At 44.0% G+C, this 16,798-nt stretch overlaps 2 protein-coding genes across 2 annotated transcripts; one reads left to right on the plus strand and one right to left on the minus strand.

The window, feature by feature from the left end:
• Positions 1–4,006: 4,006 nt before the first annotated feature.
• LOC143474900 (large ribosomal subunit protein mL52-like) lies at positions 4,007–5,787 on the minus strand. Its single transcript, XM_076972562.1, has 5 exons — positions 5,708–5,787; positions 5,383–5,452; positions 5,181–5,248; positions 4,759–4,823; positions 4,007–4,157 (listed from the first exon to the last, which is right to left on the minus strand). Exons 1-5 carry the CDS (start codon positions 5,739–5,741, stop codon positions 4,011–4,013), a joined length of 384 nt encoding a protein of 127 aa, XP_076828677.1. The 5' UTR covers positions 5,742–5,787; the 3' UTR covers positions 4,007–4,010.
• Positions 5,788–7,720: 1,933 nt separating this feature from the next.
• On the plus strand, positions 7,721–16,463 carry LOC143474983 (LIM domain-containing protein ajuba-like). The gene is made up of 8 exons (XM_076972674.1): positions 7,721–10,928; positions 12,027–12,128; positions 12,562–12,629; positions 12,992–13,054; positions 13,180–13,310; positions 13,560–13,611; positions 13,889–13,957; positions 15,714–16,463. The coding sequence occupies exons 1-8, from the start codon at positions 9,419–9,421 to the stop codon at positions 15,843–15,845; spliced, it is 2,127 nt and encodes a 708-aa protein (XP_076828789.1). The 5' UTR covers positions 7,721–9,418; the 3' UTR covers positions 15,846–16,463.
• The last annotated feature ends 335 nt before the right edge of the window (positions 16,464–16,798 follow it).

A 16,798-nucleotide genomic window follows, 5' to 3' on the forward strand; every position in this document is an offset into this window, starting at 1 on the left:
AGAATTTCTCTCTCTCTCACTACCCCTTTTCCCCTCTCCTTTCTTTCTTTCGCCCACTCTGTCTCTTCTCCCTCTCTCCATCTCCCTCACCATCTGTTCATCTACTTTACTTCTGTCTCTGTCTCTACTTCTCTGTTTTCTGATTAACTTACATCAACTGCTCCTTTTTTGTGCCTCTTATTGTTAGCATAAGAGTCTAAGAAATAAACATTTTAACATTTCAATGATTTATGTTTCCCATTTAGTTCCTTCACATCCAGAGTTTCAACTCCTCTCTGCTCTGCTCCTAGAACAGGGAGAAATTAGTACATCTCCTCTCTGTTCTGCCCTTAGAACAGGGAGATATTAGCACATCTCCTCTTTGCCCTGCACTTAGAACAGATGGTGCCCATGTGGCAAAGCTCAGGCTTTGGTTCATTCCTGTCTGGAGGGATAGACCAAGACATCTACACACACACGCACACACACACATCCCTACAGCTGGCCAGCAGAATGAGGCCTAGACAGCTGCTTGCAATTGAGATTGGGTGTGTGTGTGTGTGAGCGTGTGTACGTGTGGGTGTGTTTAATCAACCTGGGCTACAGTGAAGCTCATAGCATGCTTGGCCATTTTCTCTAAAAGTTTACAACCCTGTGAGCTCATGAGTGAGCGTAATAGAGATGAGGTTGAAGACACAAGCCTGGTGGCCTGTGACGTGACAGAACGCTGCAAGGACCAAACTGTCCCGGGGGGTCGTGCACTGCTTTCAGCTCCATAGGGTTCCTTGTGTTGCTTTTGTGGGATCATCTTGTGTTCTACATGTGTTTGTTGTTACTGATCTTTTCTGCTGTGGTAGTGTTAGTCAGCACTGAACCTCAATTGAAAAGAGCCCCTTCTCTCCTCATCATTCATAGTCAGTCCACATTAAGAGTTTTGCATATGGGTGTGGAACCTCATCACTGAGTGTTTGCCCCAGTAACCTCTGTGGATTGGCACACACACACACACACACATACAGCAGGATGTGCTTTGCTGAATCAGAACCTCCAGTCCAAACCAAAACACCGCAGCACAGTGACCTTAGCCTACTCACAGACCTCCCTCTATACCTCACAGGGGTGTCACAAGCAATACTGTTTACCAAACCACATCAGAGACATTGGGGGTCTCTCTCACACACACACACACACACACACACACTTTTACTCTGCCTCTTCTTCCCCACCCGTTTTCTCTCGTTTCCTGTCCTTGCCATTTTGAATACGAGTGTTAATGGACTCTGCTCTTTCTCTCACTCTCTTTCACCCCCACCTCCTCTCCCTGCTGCACAATAAGCAACATCTGGGTCTCGTTCTGAGCTTTTGACCAAAACAACATGCAGAGAAGGGGGGAGGGAGATATGACTGCAGAACAAGAAGAACAAATGTTTCTCAGGAAACAGGAAAACGTCCAGATCCTCAAACCCATATGTGTCTGTATCACGAAATCTTGTGTGGTATAGAAAAGTAATTCAGAAACTGTATGCTTAGGGATGTAATTACACCATAGTTTTAAATAAGATAAAGTTGTCAGCTCAGCCTTTCTTTGATATTGAAGACATTGAAGCAGGTGTGCAAACACGTTTGTGTGTGTGTGTGTGTGTGTGTGTGTGTGTGTGTGTGTGTGTGTGTGTGTGTGTGTGTGTGTGTGTGTGTGTGTGTGTGTGTGTGCGTGCGTGTGTGTGCGTGCAGAGAAAGGTCTGCTAAGAGTTAAGTACATGTGAATGTGTTCAGAGGTTTCCTGCTGTATGTGTCAGCTTCACTGTCCAAAAGTAAACAGTCCCATAGTGCCGACTCAAAGTGCAGGGCCCAATCCCGTGTCCAGTAAAACAGACTGTAGAAAAAACACAGAGAAAGAATTCCACGATTCAGCGACTAGAGCCATAATTATGGCGAGAGGCTGCTGAAATCAGCAGGAGCATATGGGAGTGTGTGTCTGCACTGCATTTTGTGTGAGACAGAGAGAAAGAATTAGGTAAGAAAAGCATAGACAATGATATATGACTTTACTGGGTGATTATGATTAGTCTAGAATTCTCAGAAGTAAAGCCCAGTAAACACTACAAAACCCCATATTGCTCCATAACAAGGTCTTTTTCTATTCTATTTGTCTGTATTACAAAAGTTGGGAGTCCTTGAGTAAAGACAATTGGGACATAGTTCTGAATCTGCAAATGATCCAAATCCTGCTGGTATAGCAACAGCTTAATTATTTTTTTCAGACAAGAGTAAGTTTGACAGATACTCACATTAGTGCATTCTTCGAAGAACATAAACATTCAGAAATAGCCTACATCAAATAATGTTACAGAATCACTAATAAAACCCTATAGGCCTACAATCCCGAGAATATTTCTTAAAATAGCTAATATTCTTAATAGTTCTTAAAACCTTCTTTTAATTGTCCTAATTTAAAAACCAGCAGTTTCAAGCATTCGCTCTTCTAACCAATGTGCTCTCCTTCCACTTATATACCAGTTAGGGGTAAGAACGTTTGCCCTTGTGCTCTGACCCACACTGAAAGCGATTGGTAGGCTACTTTCATAGGTCGTGGCACCTGGCTGACATCATTGGTCTGTCAAGAGTCTCAGGTTAAAGTCTTCCAGTCTCAACTTGTGAGTTTCCTTGTGAGGTTTGTGTGGTGTGCAGTCTATGCTTGGAACTGGCATGTTATCAGATAACTGGTGGAACGTATATTCTTTTCCAAATACAAATGTATGTTTTATAACAAATTCCATTTTTATAATTTGTATGATGGTCTATGTAATACAATAGACTACGAGGTAACCAGCTGTCTATTCCATGTGAATGCTGCCCCTGTTGTTTATGTAGTTTTCTCCCCTCCACTTCTGTCCCAGAGACAGAGAGCAGACAGGAAAGTAAAATGGCGGCTGTGTGGAATTTAGCTCCAGAATGGTGAAAGACTGCACCCTGCTGGATAACTGTCGTACTGCACCCGCCTCGGCAGCACATTCCAGTCATAAATCCACAAAGCAGGACAGGATGGAACTGCCACTTCACCAAAGCTTAATTCCAAGGTCATGTCAACATTCAAATTAAAATCACAACCGTGAATGTGAATCGGTCAATGTGCCACACGAACAGCTGGCTCGTAGTTTTTACATTGCACAGATGGAAACACAAACGTATATTGTGTGCAAAAAGCGTGCATTTACATCCATATTAATTACAAAACTCCTAAGACCCAACAATATAGTTTGAGCAGCCTTTTTGAGTAGTTTTTCAGGAGTGTGTTTTCATACTCACTGAACCCTCGGTGTGCCCACACCACTGAAAGTCTTTCAAAAACAGCAACAATTTAACCCTTGATTGGCCAAATTAATCAGATCTACATAAAATGACACATACGTGCCAAGTTTTGCTTTGAAAGTTTAATTCACTGAGCTGGTGGTAAACATGGTGCCCTCATACAGGGTGTTATCATACATGTCAGTGACCTCCCACTCGGCCCTGTGACGCTCTTCAAGGAGTTTATCCACTCCATAATCCCACAGCTCAAAGTACAGGACCTCACCAGGACCATCCAGGTAGGCCCATTCATCATGGGACAAGTCCTGCTGGGGAGACCATGGCTCACGTCCAGGGGTCAGAGGGTCAGAGGTGGAAGTGAAGGAGCTGCCACTGGAGGTGATGGAGGAAGCCACATCTCAGCTGACCTTTACTCCGCTGTTGCCACCAGTGTAGCAAGTTAGCTAGTGACTATTTTCTTTTTAATAAAAACGACTAAATAACCAAGACGCTGCGTCCGTCAGACTATAACTGAGAAATACGGCCATATCACTCACGCACAGCCATTATGAAAACATTCATACCAACAGGAGGCTCACAGTAATGTGTTCCTGAAAGCAAGGACATGCTTGAACATCGGTCTGCTTTGTGACAGATCACAGGTGGCCGTTAGCAGAATGTGGCACCTGAACAGCAGCAAACAGGAATAAAACAGTTAAAAAAAAATTTTTTAAGCAACTTCTTTATTGATGTTTCTTTATTAACAGATTTCCTTTAGGTTTAAGCATAGAAGATTTTAACTGTTCTTTTGCTTTTTCTTCATCCTTCTTTTTCATCTTCCATGTCTCCATTCCCTGGTCCACCTCTGCATTCAGATACACTGCTCTCCGCTATTGAGTCACACACACACACACACACACACACACACACACACACACACACACACACACACACACACACACACACACACCCCCTTTGGTTATACAAAGAATATTGCTCCATAATGAATTAGACTCACAAAGCATGAAAAAAATTTGAGTCTATGAGTCAGCCTAGCTATAATATATAAACATTAAATATATTGTCATTTTTTAGCACTCCAGTACAAATAATTACAATTTCTACCACTGTAAACACTATGATTTTAATCTCTTTTGTGTCACAAAACTTTGACAGAAAAGGAAAATCATTATTAAGTATTAGCTCATATGGTTATTGTCATTTCATTTTTGTTTCAAATCACAAATTCAATGAATCCTGGCAGCCGGTGAATTCAGGTGTAGACTGTACTAGCTTCTAGTCAAATACATCAACAATGAGCTAATTCTGTACAACTACTTAAGACTAGGTATGATTAACACATTGTTACATGCGACAAACTGGGTTTTCTCATTATAATCTAATCATATTATTTTGTATGTTTTATTATAAGGACACACGTCTAACATTTAAGGAAAAACAAATTAAATATGAGAAACTGGTGAAACTTACTGCAAAGTCCTCTCTCTGCTTCTGCCTTCTGACTTGTCCTTTTAACAGGGGTGCCGGTCTGCCATCTGTACAGGCACACAGCCCAAACCCAGCCAAATAAGTGTTGCGGTATAACTGTATTTGTTATTTACTTTTGTAAAGGGAACATTCAGGGACAAAAGCAAACATTTTATACAGAGTTTGAGGAATTTGAAGTCTGTGCTATAGCTGCTTTTACAATTACACTGGAATTGTAATTAAATCATATCGTTAACGTCATTTATGCGAGATGCGGGGCTATTGGTGTAGTTATTTAATATGAAGATCCTACAAGAGACCAATAGTAAGTCTATAACAATACATATAAAATCCCACACTAAATAAACTACGTCCAAACTTCATGACCTGTATATCTGCATATACACGCGTGTCAAATCTCTCACCTGCATAGGACCAGTCAGGTAGGTCTGTCAGTGGTCCGTACTCTGACCCTGTCCAAGACAATCCGTTCCTGCGGATTCAAGTCGGGTTAATTCATGCACTGTGAACACATATTAAGTCGGGACTAGAAGCTTAAGATTTTGCAGAAAATGTCACACACCGAGCGAGCTAGGTTAGTTAGTTAATCTGCTAGAAGGTACATACTCCAGTCTCCACTTCTTCCCAGCACATGCCGCACGTGTAGATGTAAACGTCCGCACGCCGTGTCTTAACGCTTAAGCACGAAAGGAAAATATGTGTAAATGGTACAAAAGCTAAAACTTGGCTCATCACGTCCCAAAACCACCCGCAGTCCGAGTCGGTGTTAGCCGATGGCTAGTTAAAACACTAGCAATTTGATCATGATGAACTGTAACAATTTTAAAGAATAGGTTTGCCTATTTAAATAAAAGATTATACAATAAGGAATGTGCATGAGCTACCATAAAAGCAACGTAACTAGCTATATTTTCAATAACCTGTATCTCACCTGAAGCACAGAGCATCTTCAAGGGCGCTGCCATTTTGAATAATAAATCCACGAGCTACGGCAACCGTGAAGGACTAAATAAGAGGTTACGCGACACTAATTTATACTCGCTTTTAGTTCAACGCTGGCACTTATTCTACTACGAAAACTACTTTTAAGTGAATCTCATTAAGTTAATGCAGTTTAATTTTTTAACTAGTTGAGAGTGATCCATCGCTGTCTATGAACTGGTGGTACAGGAAAAAAATCAAAGGACCCCAACCCAATAACACGTATTAAACTTATTGAAGTGTTTTATTTAAATTAGCAAAATCATCAAAAATGTTGCCTCTACAAAATACATTTTGTATATTTCCATCTACAGAAAGAGGAGAAGAGATATAATGTCGCACAATAGTGGTCTGTGAGTAAAATATTAGGGGAAACTGGGAAGAATTAAGAATTCTTACCTGCAAACAAAAGGTAAATACATGAACAAACGTCGTTACTGATGTGGCCCTACTGTTATTTACTTGCTCATACGTTGTCTATAGTCCTAATACACACACACACACACACACACACACACACACACACACACACAAATGCTCCAGGGCATATTCCTAAGGGGCCGATATAAGCAGCTCGGTTAGGTACTGTCGTACGGGGCTTCGTTTGGCTCTCAAGTCTCTAAAATTCAAGCTGACCGCTCTAAAATGGCGGCGCTAATGACGTGTCAGGTTTAACTAAAACAAGCCAAACGTTTGTGTATTTATGGTGTGAAACAGCCATGATTTTTTTCCCTTAATGACATTCTCTATTTTTATAACTATGAAACATAAGTATTATTCTGTTTTCACACAACTAGATACAATAATTTGTAGCTAACCTAATATGCTAGCTGGATTTTGTGGGGTTTTAATGGCAGTATAAAAGGACGTTTTGCAGTCGACCACTACGTTGTTCAACGGAATATGTAATTTGTATAATGGTCTGCAAAAAATAATTATAGTTAATTATAGTTATAGAGTCTTATGTCGTATATTTCAGAAAAATCTTGAAACATCTGATGGGTCAAAATGTATTTATGGGGTGTCCGTTAACATTCGGGCTCATAAGTCCAAATTCTGTTAAACATCTTAGGCCTGGCATCCGTACCTCATTCATTTATTGCACTGAGAATTTACTAGTGATGACGTGCGACAACTAACTACATATAATGACAGTAAGCGAGATTTCATTTTCTACCACTAGATGGAGCACTAATAACATTAAATAGCCTTATACTATAATTCACTTACTTTGAATGTTTACTTATGTCCTTATCACTGAACAAGTAATCCTTGTTGTGATGAATATACAATTCTTACAAAGTGTTTTATCATAACCTACAAAGTTATGCATAAAACCTGGTAAATAAAATTCTTAACTTTAGTCATCGTATCTCTCCTGTGAGCTCTATTGGCATATCTGGAGAAACAATAAACGTAAACAGGTTTGTAGGTTTTTTTTTTTTTTTGGTAGTATTATTATTTTTTTACCTACATAACTTTCACGCTGGAGAACAGAACAGTGTTTTCAAGCAGTCTAACCTTCCTCTCTCTCACATTCTCTTTGTGTATCAACCCGTGGAGTGCTGACTTAGCTCGGAAACATTCCCTGTGTGTGCTGGCCAACAAGTCCCCACTCGCTGATAACGCCCAGCGAGGGAGAGGCACACCGACACACACGCGCTCCTGCTAACCGCAGGAAAAAACGGCACACAACACAAGAAGGGGCTTCGGGGTAGGGAAAATGATACTTTAGACAAAAGCGCGACGCTGGATTTATACGTGATCGGCAGATGAATAAAAAGTAACCACACAGTAGCAGGTTAATTGCCATCGGAATTTATGTGAGCGGTAACTATGGAGCGGAGACTGGCATTCTCAGAAAAAACACAGTTACATTGTTACGACCTCGCAAAAGCACACACGCAGCCGCAGCACACCGTCCCAGAGAACTCGGGGATATCCCTCCGCACATTCCACAGACGAAAGGCACGACCAACTAGGCCTTGGGGCGAAGGTTGTGGGTTGCACAGGATATCTCTCTCAAAAAAATGACGTGTTACTTTGGAAACCCTACCCCACCTTTAAAGGATAGGCGGATAGTAAAATATTACAGACTATATCAAAGGGGTTCATTCGTTTTTGCTAAATAGCGTACTTTGGCAAGGATACTGCGTTTCTTGTGGCTCTCGCCGCTGGTTGCAAGTGAAAAATGCATGTTTACTGAATATAATTTTAGTTAAGATCCCAAGCTAGCGTGTGTTGACGGTTTTAAGAGCGCGACAACGTCCCGGTTTTCTCGGTTCCTTGAAGAATTTGATTATAAAAAACCTGGTCGCACCAACAGCCAACATCAATTGGAGAAGTTTGGATGTGTGACGAAATTGTGGGATGCTATTCATCCGCGCTGCCCAGAAGAAAGATGTTCCGGTCAGAAAAAAAAAGCTACGGAGGAAGAAAGAAGTGGGAGGTAGAGAAGTGCAGGAAAGAAAGAAACTCAAAGTTAATCGATGTCGTTTAATTTTCGGACTTCAAAGGCGCTTAACGTATCTGTTTCTCCGATAACGTTTCGAGGAGAATGTGGCGTTCGTGCAGTTTGTTCGTGAAGTTATTTTTGTTCTCCTTGTTTCAAGGTTTCCACTGTTTTTGGAATAATGTTAATTTTCTTTGAAACGGCGATGGAAATAGTGGAGGAACCGTGAGGAACCGTGCGGTCTCGACTAGCCTGCGTATTGCATTTGTTTGCACGACTGTGTCCGTCTTACAGCGTGGATTTTACAGTCCCTCAAGGGGAAAAAACTGAAGCTTCTGCGAAAAGCACAGAAAATACGTTTTTTCTACAATTCTGTTTGTGGAGCCCGCTAGTTCGGCCAGAGGACTCCCCGCTTGAGCGAATCTAAAGCTTTCCTGCTCCACGAAAGACATTCAAGGGAAACGGAACTATTTTTGGTTGTGTTTGGGTGTTTTTTGGACTTTTGATTCAGCGTAGAAACACGTTTTAAGATATCGTAGCTTATTTAGCAACGATATATATTTTTGCCCAACATCCTGAAACAAAGGATTGAGTAGCAAATACAACTTTGAGCAGCCTCAGTGAAAAGCAGAGAGGACCGACGGTGTTACGAATGTGACCGCTACACACACTTCGTTTGAACGGACCGTTCACATGGGTTACGGACGAAGGGAGGTTTTTTTGTGGCTCCATGAAATTTAGACCCTCCGATATCCGTCTGTAGCTCGGTGTTTTATTTGTCAGCTGTCCACAACACAAGCTGTAGCAAAAGGGCATTGGGACACTAACAAATGGATGTACTTGGTTATCACCACACATGCATGCTCGTGAGGTATTCTACGTGGAAACGTTTGGACCACATCAAGCGTCTTCCCAAGTATGATTAATTAGAAATGTAGCCAGCTGAAAATGCCATAATATTTTAACTTATTTTATGTGATATTTATTATTAGTTGAAGACACAAGACATGTGCTTTTTAAATAACTAATGTCACATATTTCATTGTCCGTGTCATTTCACCTGCTGTAGGCCAAGAAAGACTTGAACAATTTGTATTTACACTGTATTTATGGTACTGTATTTAAGCTGTAGTCTTGTTTATTTTTTATTTCCTAAAAAACCTTCGTTAGTTTAGTACTTGTAGAGCTGTCTATAAGGAATATTGAGTAATGGAGCGAATTGGCACCAAGTTGAAGCAGAAGTTTAAGCTGCCTGACTCTAGTAGTGTCAAATTGAGCAAAAAGAAAAATGAGTTGACCAACTCAAATAACAACAGTAACAGCGACAGTCCGAGTAGCGGGACAGTAGTGGCTCAGCTGAAGCCAATAGCTAACTCCTCTGCAAGCCAATCACAGTACACTCCCCCAGTGGAGGTATGTGGATCGCAGAACGGGAGACCTGGCAAGGTGGTCAACTCCCAGAGAGTGACTTCCATCACCTCCACCCCATCGTCTTCTGTGTCTGAGGAGTCCAGGCCTTCAGTCGAAGACCAGCCATCGCCTCTCGCCCCTCTGCGGCGCCGGACACCCCAGCAGCGGGCGTCGTGCTACCTGCCCGAGGGCGTGGAGAGCCGTGGCGCCTGCGACCAGGTGAGGCGCGGTGAGATGCCTCAAGGTGAGCAGGGTGACCTGCAAGGGGGCGCGTACAGCCCCAGCTCGCGTGCCGCCCTCAACCAGCGCCGCTACTCGCTGGAGCTCCAGCAGCTGGTCAGGCGGCAGCAACTGCTGTCCCAGCCCCCTTTGTCCTCCATGCCACCCCTCTACCCCTCGCACAGCCCCGTCGCCCGCTCCGGTGCCACCGAGCCCGGCTTCCTTCCCGAGTTGGAGCGGCACAAGCGTCTGTCCCTGCAGGAGGCGCTGTTCTACAAGCGCTGGAGCTCCGGAGGGGAGCCCTGGGACAGCGGCAGGCCGGCCTCGCTGTCACACCCGCCACAGAGGAGCCACGACGGGGCAGGGGTGGCTTACCTGTTCCCTTCTGGCCCCGCGCTGAGCCCCTGCTCCTCCTTCAGCCTGCAGGAGTCGGTGCTGGCCAGCCCACGCTCCAGTTTCGCCAGTAGCACAGCCAGCGGGGGAGGAGGTGCTGGAGGCAGCCCTGTGGGGAGCCCGTGCAGCAGTAATCGCACCAGCGGCATCAGCCTGGGCTACGACACCCGCCATATGCCCGGCCCTGCACAGCAGCTGCAGTTTTCCTCCACACAGCTAGGTGGCGCCAGCTCTGGACAGGTCTATGTGGCCACCGCACCAGGGAAAGCGGGCACACCACCGATGGAAGTGTGGCGGGACTATCTGGAGAGGTCATCGGGGATGGGAGGAGGATTTCAAGAAAGCCGTCACTCCTACCCACCGGCGCTCAGCACCCCGACAGCCACGGGTCAGAAGGCGGAGCCAGAGTGGTGGGGCGGGTCAGAACAGAGGGCGGCACCGCGGGTGGAAGGGCTGGGAGAGCGGGTGAGGCACTCGGACCTTCCGGGCACCCACTACCAGCAGGAGCTGACCCGGCTGTTGCTGAGAGACCTGGCATTGGAGGGTGAGGTGCAGCTGGGTGGACTGACCCTAAAGGAGCAGCCGCTGTCCACCTGTGTCCCCGCACCTGTCCCTGCCACAGCTGCGGCGAAATCCCAAGAGGAACAAAGAGCAGCGAGGGACCCACCATCAGCCCTGGACAGACAGGAGTTCTTTGGTAAGATCTGACTTGTATTCTGTCGAACAGTGACTAGTGTAGGTTTAAGGTGTGAGCACATGAAGCAGTTGAGTGGATGAAAATCTCAGTCAGACTTGCAGCAACTTGCACAGGCCTTGCAATGACTGGGAAGAGAAGAATTAGCACCAGTGTCAAGGCAAGCCTAACCGCAACCCTGAATCAGCCCAACAAAGATCACAGTTCAGAACAGAGCGAAAAGAGCAAACATGCATTATGGCTGTACCCTCCACCCAGATCTCCAACCAGCGTCCATACCTCACTGCTGTGCCCATGAGCAAATATACCACTCCTCCGCCCAGGGCTACACACAGGCATTTTTGAATAGACTACACACAGTCAAAAATATCTCCTCCAACCACATATAATGACTATGCGTGGTCCTAAATTACAGGCTGCATGTGCAGAGGGTCAAACCAAAGAGCTAGACATACAGTAGATTGGGCAGGCAAGTGTGTGTGTGTGTGTGTGTGTGTGTGTGTGTGTGTGTGTGTGTGTGTGTCATGCAGCAGCATGCATAGGTGTGTGTTCCTGCAGTTCAGGTATTTAGGTCCTGAGGGAAGGCTCTCTTGCACTGTACCAACAAGGCTGGGTGTGTGTGTGTGTGTGTGTGTGTGTGTGTGTGTGTGTACAAAGCTTGTGTTGTTACAAATAATCCCCCTTACTGTTTTGAAGCACCTGTGTAAAGTATAAGCCAGTGTGTGTTTGTGTATTGAGATTAAGTTGTAAATATGACTGTTGTACATTAGAAGTGTGTCTGAGTGGCTTGTTCAATGGAAACCCCCCCCCCCCCCCCCCCCCCAATAGAGGGATCGTGTTGGGTTGTGTTTAAGTGCTAAACAATCATGCTGGTCATTACTCAGGCCAAAGAATGCATGACTCACCAGCCCACAAAAATGTATTCGCCTTGAGGCAGCACTGTGTTGTATGATGAGGCTTTTGGCTTGACTGCTGATCTCGATTGGTCAAATTTGGAAATGCATTTGTGTAGAATTTGTGTTGGTTTGCCAATTCTGTTGTGAACCTCTGTCGGTGCATATTGTGTGAGGTAAGTAACAATTTGTTTGTGGTGTGTTTCAGGAACGTGTGTGAAATGCAGTAAAGGTGTGTATGGTGTGGAGAACGCTTGTCAAGCCCTGGACAGTCTCTATCACACACGCTGTTTCACCTGTGTGTCCTGCGGTGAGTCAGGCCCCCAACCCACACCAGTATTGTGCCGAACATCAAGATAACCTGTGTTTTGCAATGATTCTTCCTGTTTCTAAGATACAGATCAGATACATCAGTAGATGCGCTCAGCTTCATAAGTCCTGAAATATGTCAGTGGTCCAGTCCAGAAATGAACTTAGTCTGGTGAATGATGGTGATTGTAATGCAGCAGTTGTTTAGATGGGATGGTTTTGGCTAAGATGGCCTTCATCATGTCATTTGAGCAGCTGTTGATTGGGAATGGCCTTGGGAAAGTGCCTTCAGTGTGTAAAATGTGAGATATTTCGGGGCTAAATGGGGACGCCGGATGCGTTTGGTGGAGTAGTTGTGATGTGAGAGTTCAGGTGGTGAGGGAAGAGAAGCCCACCGCGTCCCCGTGGTGAACGTTTGTGTCCGTCTCTCTCAGGCCGCACACTCAGAAACAAGGACTTCTACAACGTCAGCGGATCGGTCTACTGTAAAGAGGACTACATGGTAAGACACGCCCACGAGTTTGAAGATCAGACCCCGTTCTCTATAAGGGTCCATGAGTTTGAAGATCAGACCCCGTTCTCTATAAGGGTCCATGAGTTTGAAGATCAGACCCCGTTCTCTATAAGGGTCCATGAGTTTGAAGATCAGACCCCGTTCTCTATAAGGGTCCTTGAGTTTGAAGATCAGACCCCGTTCTCTATAAGGGTCCATGAGTTTGAAGATCAGACCCCGTTCTCTATAAGGGTCCATGAGTTTGAAGATCAGACCCGTTCTCTATAAGGAAAGTAGCCGCTGCAGTTTCTCGGCCCCTCACTGTGCCCGTTGGCCCTCTGCTTCTGTCCCCTCTCTGCATGTTCGTTCAGTTCTCGGGCTTCCAGGCAGCAGCTGAGAAGTGCAGCGTGTGTGGCCATCTGATCCTGGAACAGGTGAGCGTCCCGCCGGGCGTGCCATGACCCGGGGATGAGGCGACTTGAATGTATACTTGCTATTATTTATGCATATATAAAAGCCTGCATTCTGTGTGTGTGTGTGTGTGTGTGTGACGTGTCAGATCTTACAGGCCTTGGGGAACTCGTACCACCCAGGCTGTTTCCGCTGTACGGTCTGCTCAAAGACTCTGGATGGCGTGCCCTTCACAGTGGACTACCTCAATAACGTCTACTGCGTCTCGGACTACAACAGGTGTGTGCGAGATCCACACCACTGATTAGACCTCACTAGCGCGTGTTGGTTAAAAAACACGTTTAGTGATTTAGTAATTATGCTCCTACATACATTAGCTTGCTCACATCTGAGAGTAAGATGGAAAATGGTAGCGATGGTGACGTCTCTGTGGTGTGAGGGAGGAGAGGCGGGACTGTCCAAACCCAGCTGTCCTGCCGTGTTTATTTGGAAGGTTTCCACTGAGGTTGTTGTTGTTTTGTGTTTCAGGACATTTGCTCCTAAATGTGCTGCCTGTTTACAGCCCATTTTACCTGCTGAGGTGAGTGGTGCGCACCTGAGCTCAGGTGTGGTAATGGGGCTCTTGTTTTGGCTCTCGCCCCAGGGTCTTGCTCTAGAATGTTCTAGAACTGTAGACCCCAGGTGTTCCGAACACACTGTTCTCTCCCTCTGCTTTGATGTAAAGAGTGACTTGATTTACCTGTTTACTGAACCCAGTTGAATTGGGAACACTGGGTTCTGAGTGGGCACTGGTGTTGGGCCCCGTCATACACATGTTCCAGAAGCTTGTTTTGAGCATGTTGTTCTGTGTGTTTCAGGGCAGTGAGGAGATTCTCAGGGTGGTGTCCATGAACAAAGACTATCACTTTGAGTGCTATCACTGTGAGGTGTGTAGTGCATTATGCTTACAAGTCCTTTCCTAGACATACTCACTGGTTGTGAGCACAGCTGAGGATGCTGTAGTAGATGTTGAGGTTTCTTCCTATACCTTGGCTTAATTATATGCTTGTCTGTGATTAAAAGGATCAAGTAGACACTACTCACAAAAAGGTATGGATATTTGGCTTTCGGGTAAAATTTCAGGATGAATCTAAAATGCACTCTAACCTTTACAGGTGAACTTAATGTGACCTCCTCTAATCCTTTGAAAGTGCAAGTCCCCAACTGTTCAGTGTTTCTGTACTTTTTGCACAATTTGCTGGTCTCTAATAAGGAGCTTAGTGGCAAAATTCTGAACAGGCATTTGATCCATAAATCGACCGATGCGTTTCCTGGTTCAGGTAGAATTAGTATTTCAACAGTCCTCCTCACATCCGCTGTTCACATTTTGACATCATGAGATCAAGTCGACACCTAACAGTTGGTCAACGGTACCGCACCATTGAGAGGCTTCGTACCAGATGTTCTCAGATGGAAGTGGCCAATGAGCTCAGTGCTGCAGTGTGTCATCAGCAGGTTGCAACAGATACAGAAATATAATTGATGGGAGTTGATGCAGAAGGGTACGTTTTGAGACGATGACATTATTATTTTTTATTGGGGGGGGGGGGGGGGGGTGCTCCCATTTTTTAATATCTCTTTGATATCACTGTAGCATGAACCTGCTTTTGCATTTTACCAAAATTTCATCCAAAAGCCAAATATCCCTATATATTTTTTTGTGAGTAGTGTATTAAATTGTTTGAATTAAGGGTGGAGAAATATATGTAATTGTTATTGAGTGATGCATTTATCTAAGGATATTTGTGGTAACATCATTAAAATGACTAATACAGATTTAGAATAATTATAGTCTATAAATAAAAAAACAGATGTTAGTGTAACCAATTATCAGTTGTTACATGATAATAACAAGGAGCTCTTCACATTTTAGTTTTGTCATTATTAATTATTTATTCTCCCCATCTGTATGTTTGTTTGTTTTTTATGATTTAAATGTTTTCAGACCATTTAAAGTAGTTTGCTGGTGCATTACGTCTGCAGCAGCATAGTAGTAAATCTCACTAAACTAAGATATCTGAAGAAAAGACTTAAGTCTTTAATTATGGTTACAGTTGTGAAACGACATTCTTTTAAGAAATGAGTCTGGATTACAAAATATTAGATTCCATTATGATTTTGATTAGCTTTTGTTGCAATTCTGAATTATTTAAAAGGTTGATGGTAGATGCTACAGCGCTAATATGACCTGTAGTTACCCCGCATCCTACCCTCTGCTCCTGTGTGCCTTCTTGCCCAGGACTACCATCATTGAACAGATTATTGCCAGTAGTAGGTTGGAGATCTGGATTTGGTGCTGTTGTTTCCAATTGGTCCATTTTTAGTGCATGTTTCTCTATTCCTAATAATTGCACGTTCTAATATTGATGCAGCTGTGTCATCACCTCCAGGTCGGTGTAGAATGATTTGTGTCAACAGCTCCGTGTGTCGTGATGATACAGTTGTGCCAAACTGCCTAATTCAAGCTTGAATAAGGTTCTGGAGGAACTGAGCAGCACCAGCTCTGCAAATTCTTACGGCGAAAACATTTTAGGGTGTCCGTAATGGTGGGGCCATTAGAATGAGAACAAATGAATGAATACTAGTGCTAAACTAATCACATGCAACATCGCGGTGACACTCCTCCTCTCTCTCCCTGTGTAGGAGTGTGGGAAGCAGCTTTCAGATAAGCCTGGATCTCAGTGCTTTCCTCTGGACTCACACCTGCTCTGCCACTCCTGTCACATGACCAGGGCGTGCGCCACTCAAAGCCTTCCTCCGCACAACACACACTGAAGGATGTGGAGGGGAACCGCCGAGCTGGACCAACGACACACACTGCTTTTTATTGACATTTGCATATGCGACCAAGTTTATATTGTTATCTTGTAAATCCTTTTGGATATCTTGATCTTGTTTTGATCTTTCTCTTTTCCACAAGTCTTAAACAAGGTTACGGATTTTGACACTGAAATGATAAATATAACGACGTGATCTGATTTGATCGACTGATTTTTTTCCCCCCCAAACTTGAGGTCATACATTTCAAGTGCATCTTCTGGAACTACTGGGCGCTGTTGCCCCCTAGTGGCCGGTTAGTGCACCAACAGAATCCTGCTGACAACGTTTTGTATAATGTACTATTGATGATCACTGCCGATGTTACTAAGTTATTAGGGAGTACGAAACAACACGCTGAGCTACTGTTTTTCATTTCTGCTGTAGAAAAGAACATACAAGGGATTTTTTTGCTTAACTTTTTTTAAAAGAAAATATTTAATATCACTAGCAAAGATTTTGCACTTAAATGAACGTTTACCTTCTGAGATTTTTTAAGAAAGTGTTTCTGCAAAAGAGTAAAAAAACATTCCTGTATCTGTCTTTATTAATAAACTTCTTCCTATCTGAACTGGAGGTTTTAATTTCCTGTGTATTGACTGCAAACTAATGGATTATGTACCTGCTGCCAAGTGTTAGTTACCGAAAGTCCAAAGATACATGCCAACATGAGGCAGACTGCAGTTTCTGGGACTTGACTCATACTTTTACATAGTTCAGCTCACAGAACTAATTTTTACTGTTTAACAAGCTACACAAGGCGAGCTTTACCAGGCAGCTATTCAACATTTTGGAATCTATTCCTGCTATCTGCAGTACTGTGGCACTATTTTGACGTCAGCCAGAGCAGAAGTGGACAAGCATGTGATATAACCTCTACCCATCACCGTTTAAACTCAACACGCAGTGAG

The sequence above is a fragment of the Brachyhypopomus gauderio genome, chromosome 14 (assembly GCF_052324685.1).
Source record: "Brachyhypopomus gauderio isolate BG-103 chromosome 14, BGAUD_0.2, whole genome shotgun sequence".
NCBI classification, from domain to species: Eukaryota; Metazoa; Chordata; class Actinopteri; order Gymnotiformes; family Hypopomidae; genus Brachyhypopomus; species Brachyhypopomus gauderio.

Bases quoted from the DNA above. Each gene is read 5' to 3' on its own strand.
- LOC143474900 (XM_076972562.1), bottom strand. From the start codon at position 5,741: ATGGCAGCGCCCTTGAAGATGCTCTGTGCTTCAG. The intron at 5,249-5,382 runs GTATGTACCTTC...TTGAATCCGCAG, and splicing joins GGGAAGAAGTGGAGACTGGA to GAACGGATTGTCTTGGACAG. The intron at 4,158-4,758 runs GTAAGTTTCACC...GTGACTCAATAG, and splicing joins AGCAGAGAGAGGACTTTGCA to CGGAGAGCAGTGTATCTGAA.
- LOC143474983 (XM_076972674.1), top strand. From the start codon at position 9,419: ATGGAGCGAATTGGCACCAAGTTGAAGCAGAAGTTTAAGCTGCCTGAC. The intron at 12,129-12,561 runs GTGAGTCAGGCC...CGTCTCTCTCAG, and splicing joins TTTCACCTGTGTGTCCTGCG to GCCGCACACTCAGAAACAAG. The intron at 13,958-15,713 runs GTGTGTAGTGCA...CTCCCTGTGTAG, and splicing joins TTGAGTGCTATCACTGTGAG to GAGTGTGGGAAGCAGCTTTC.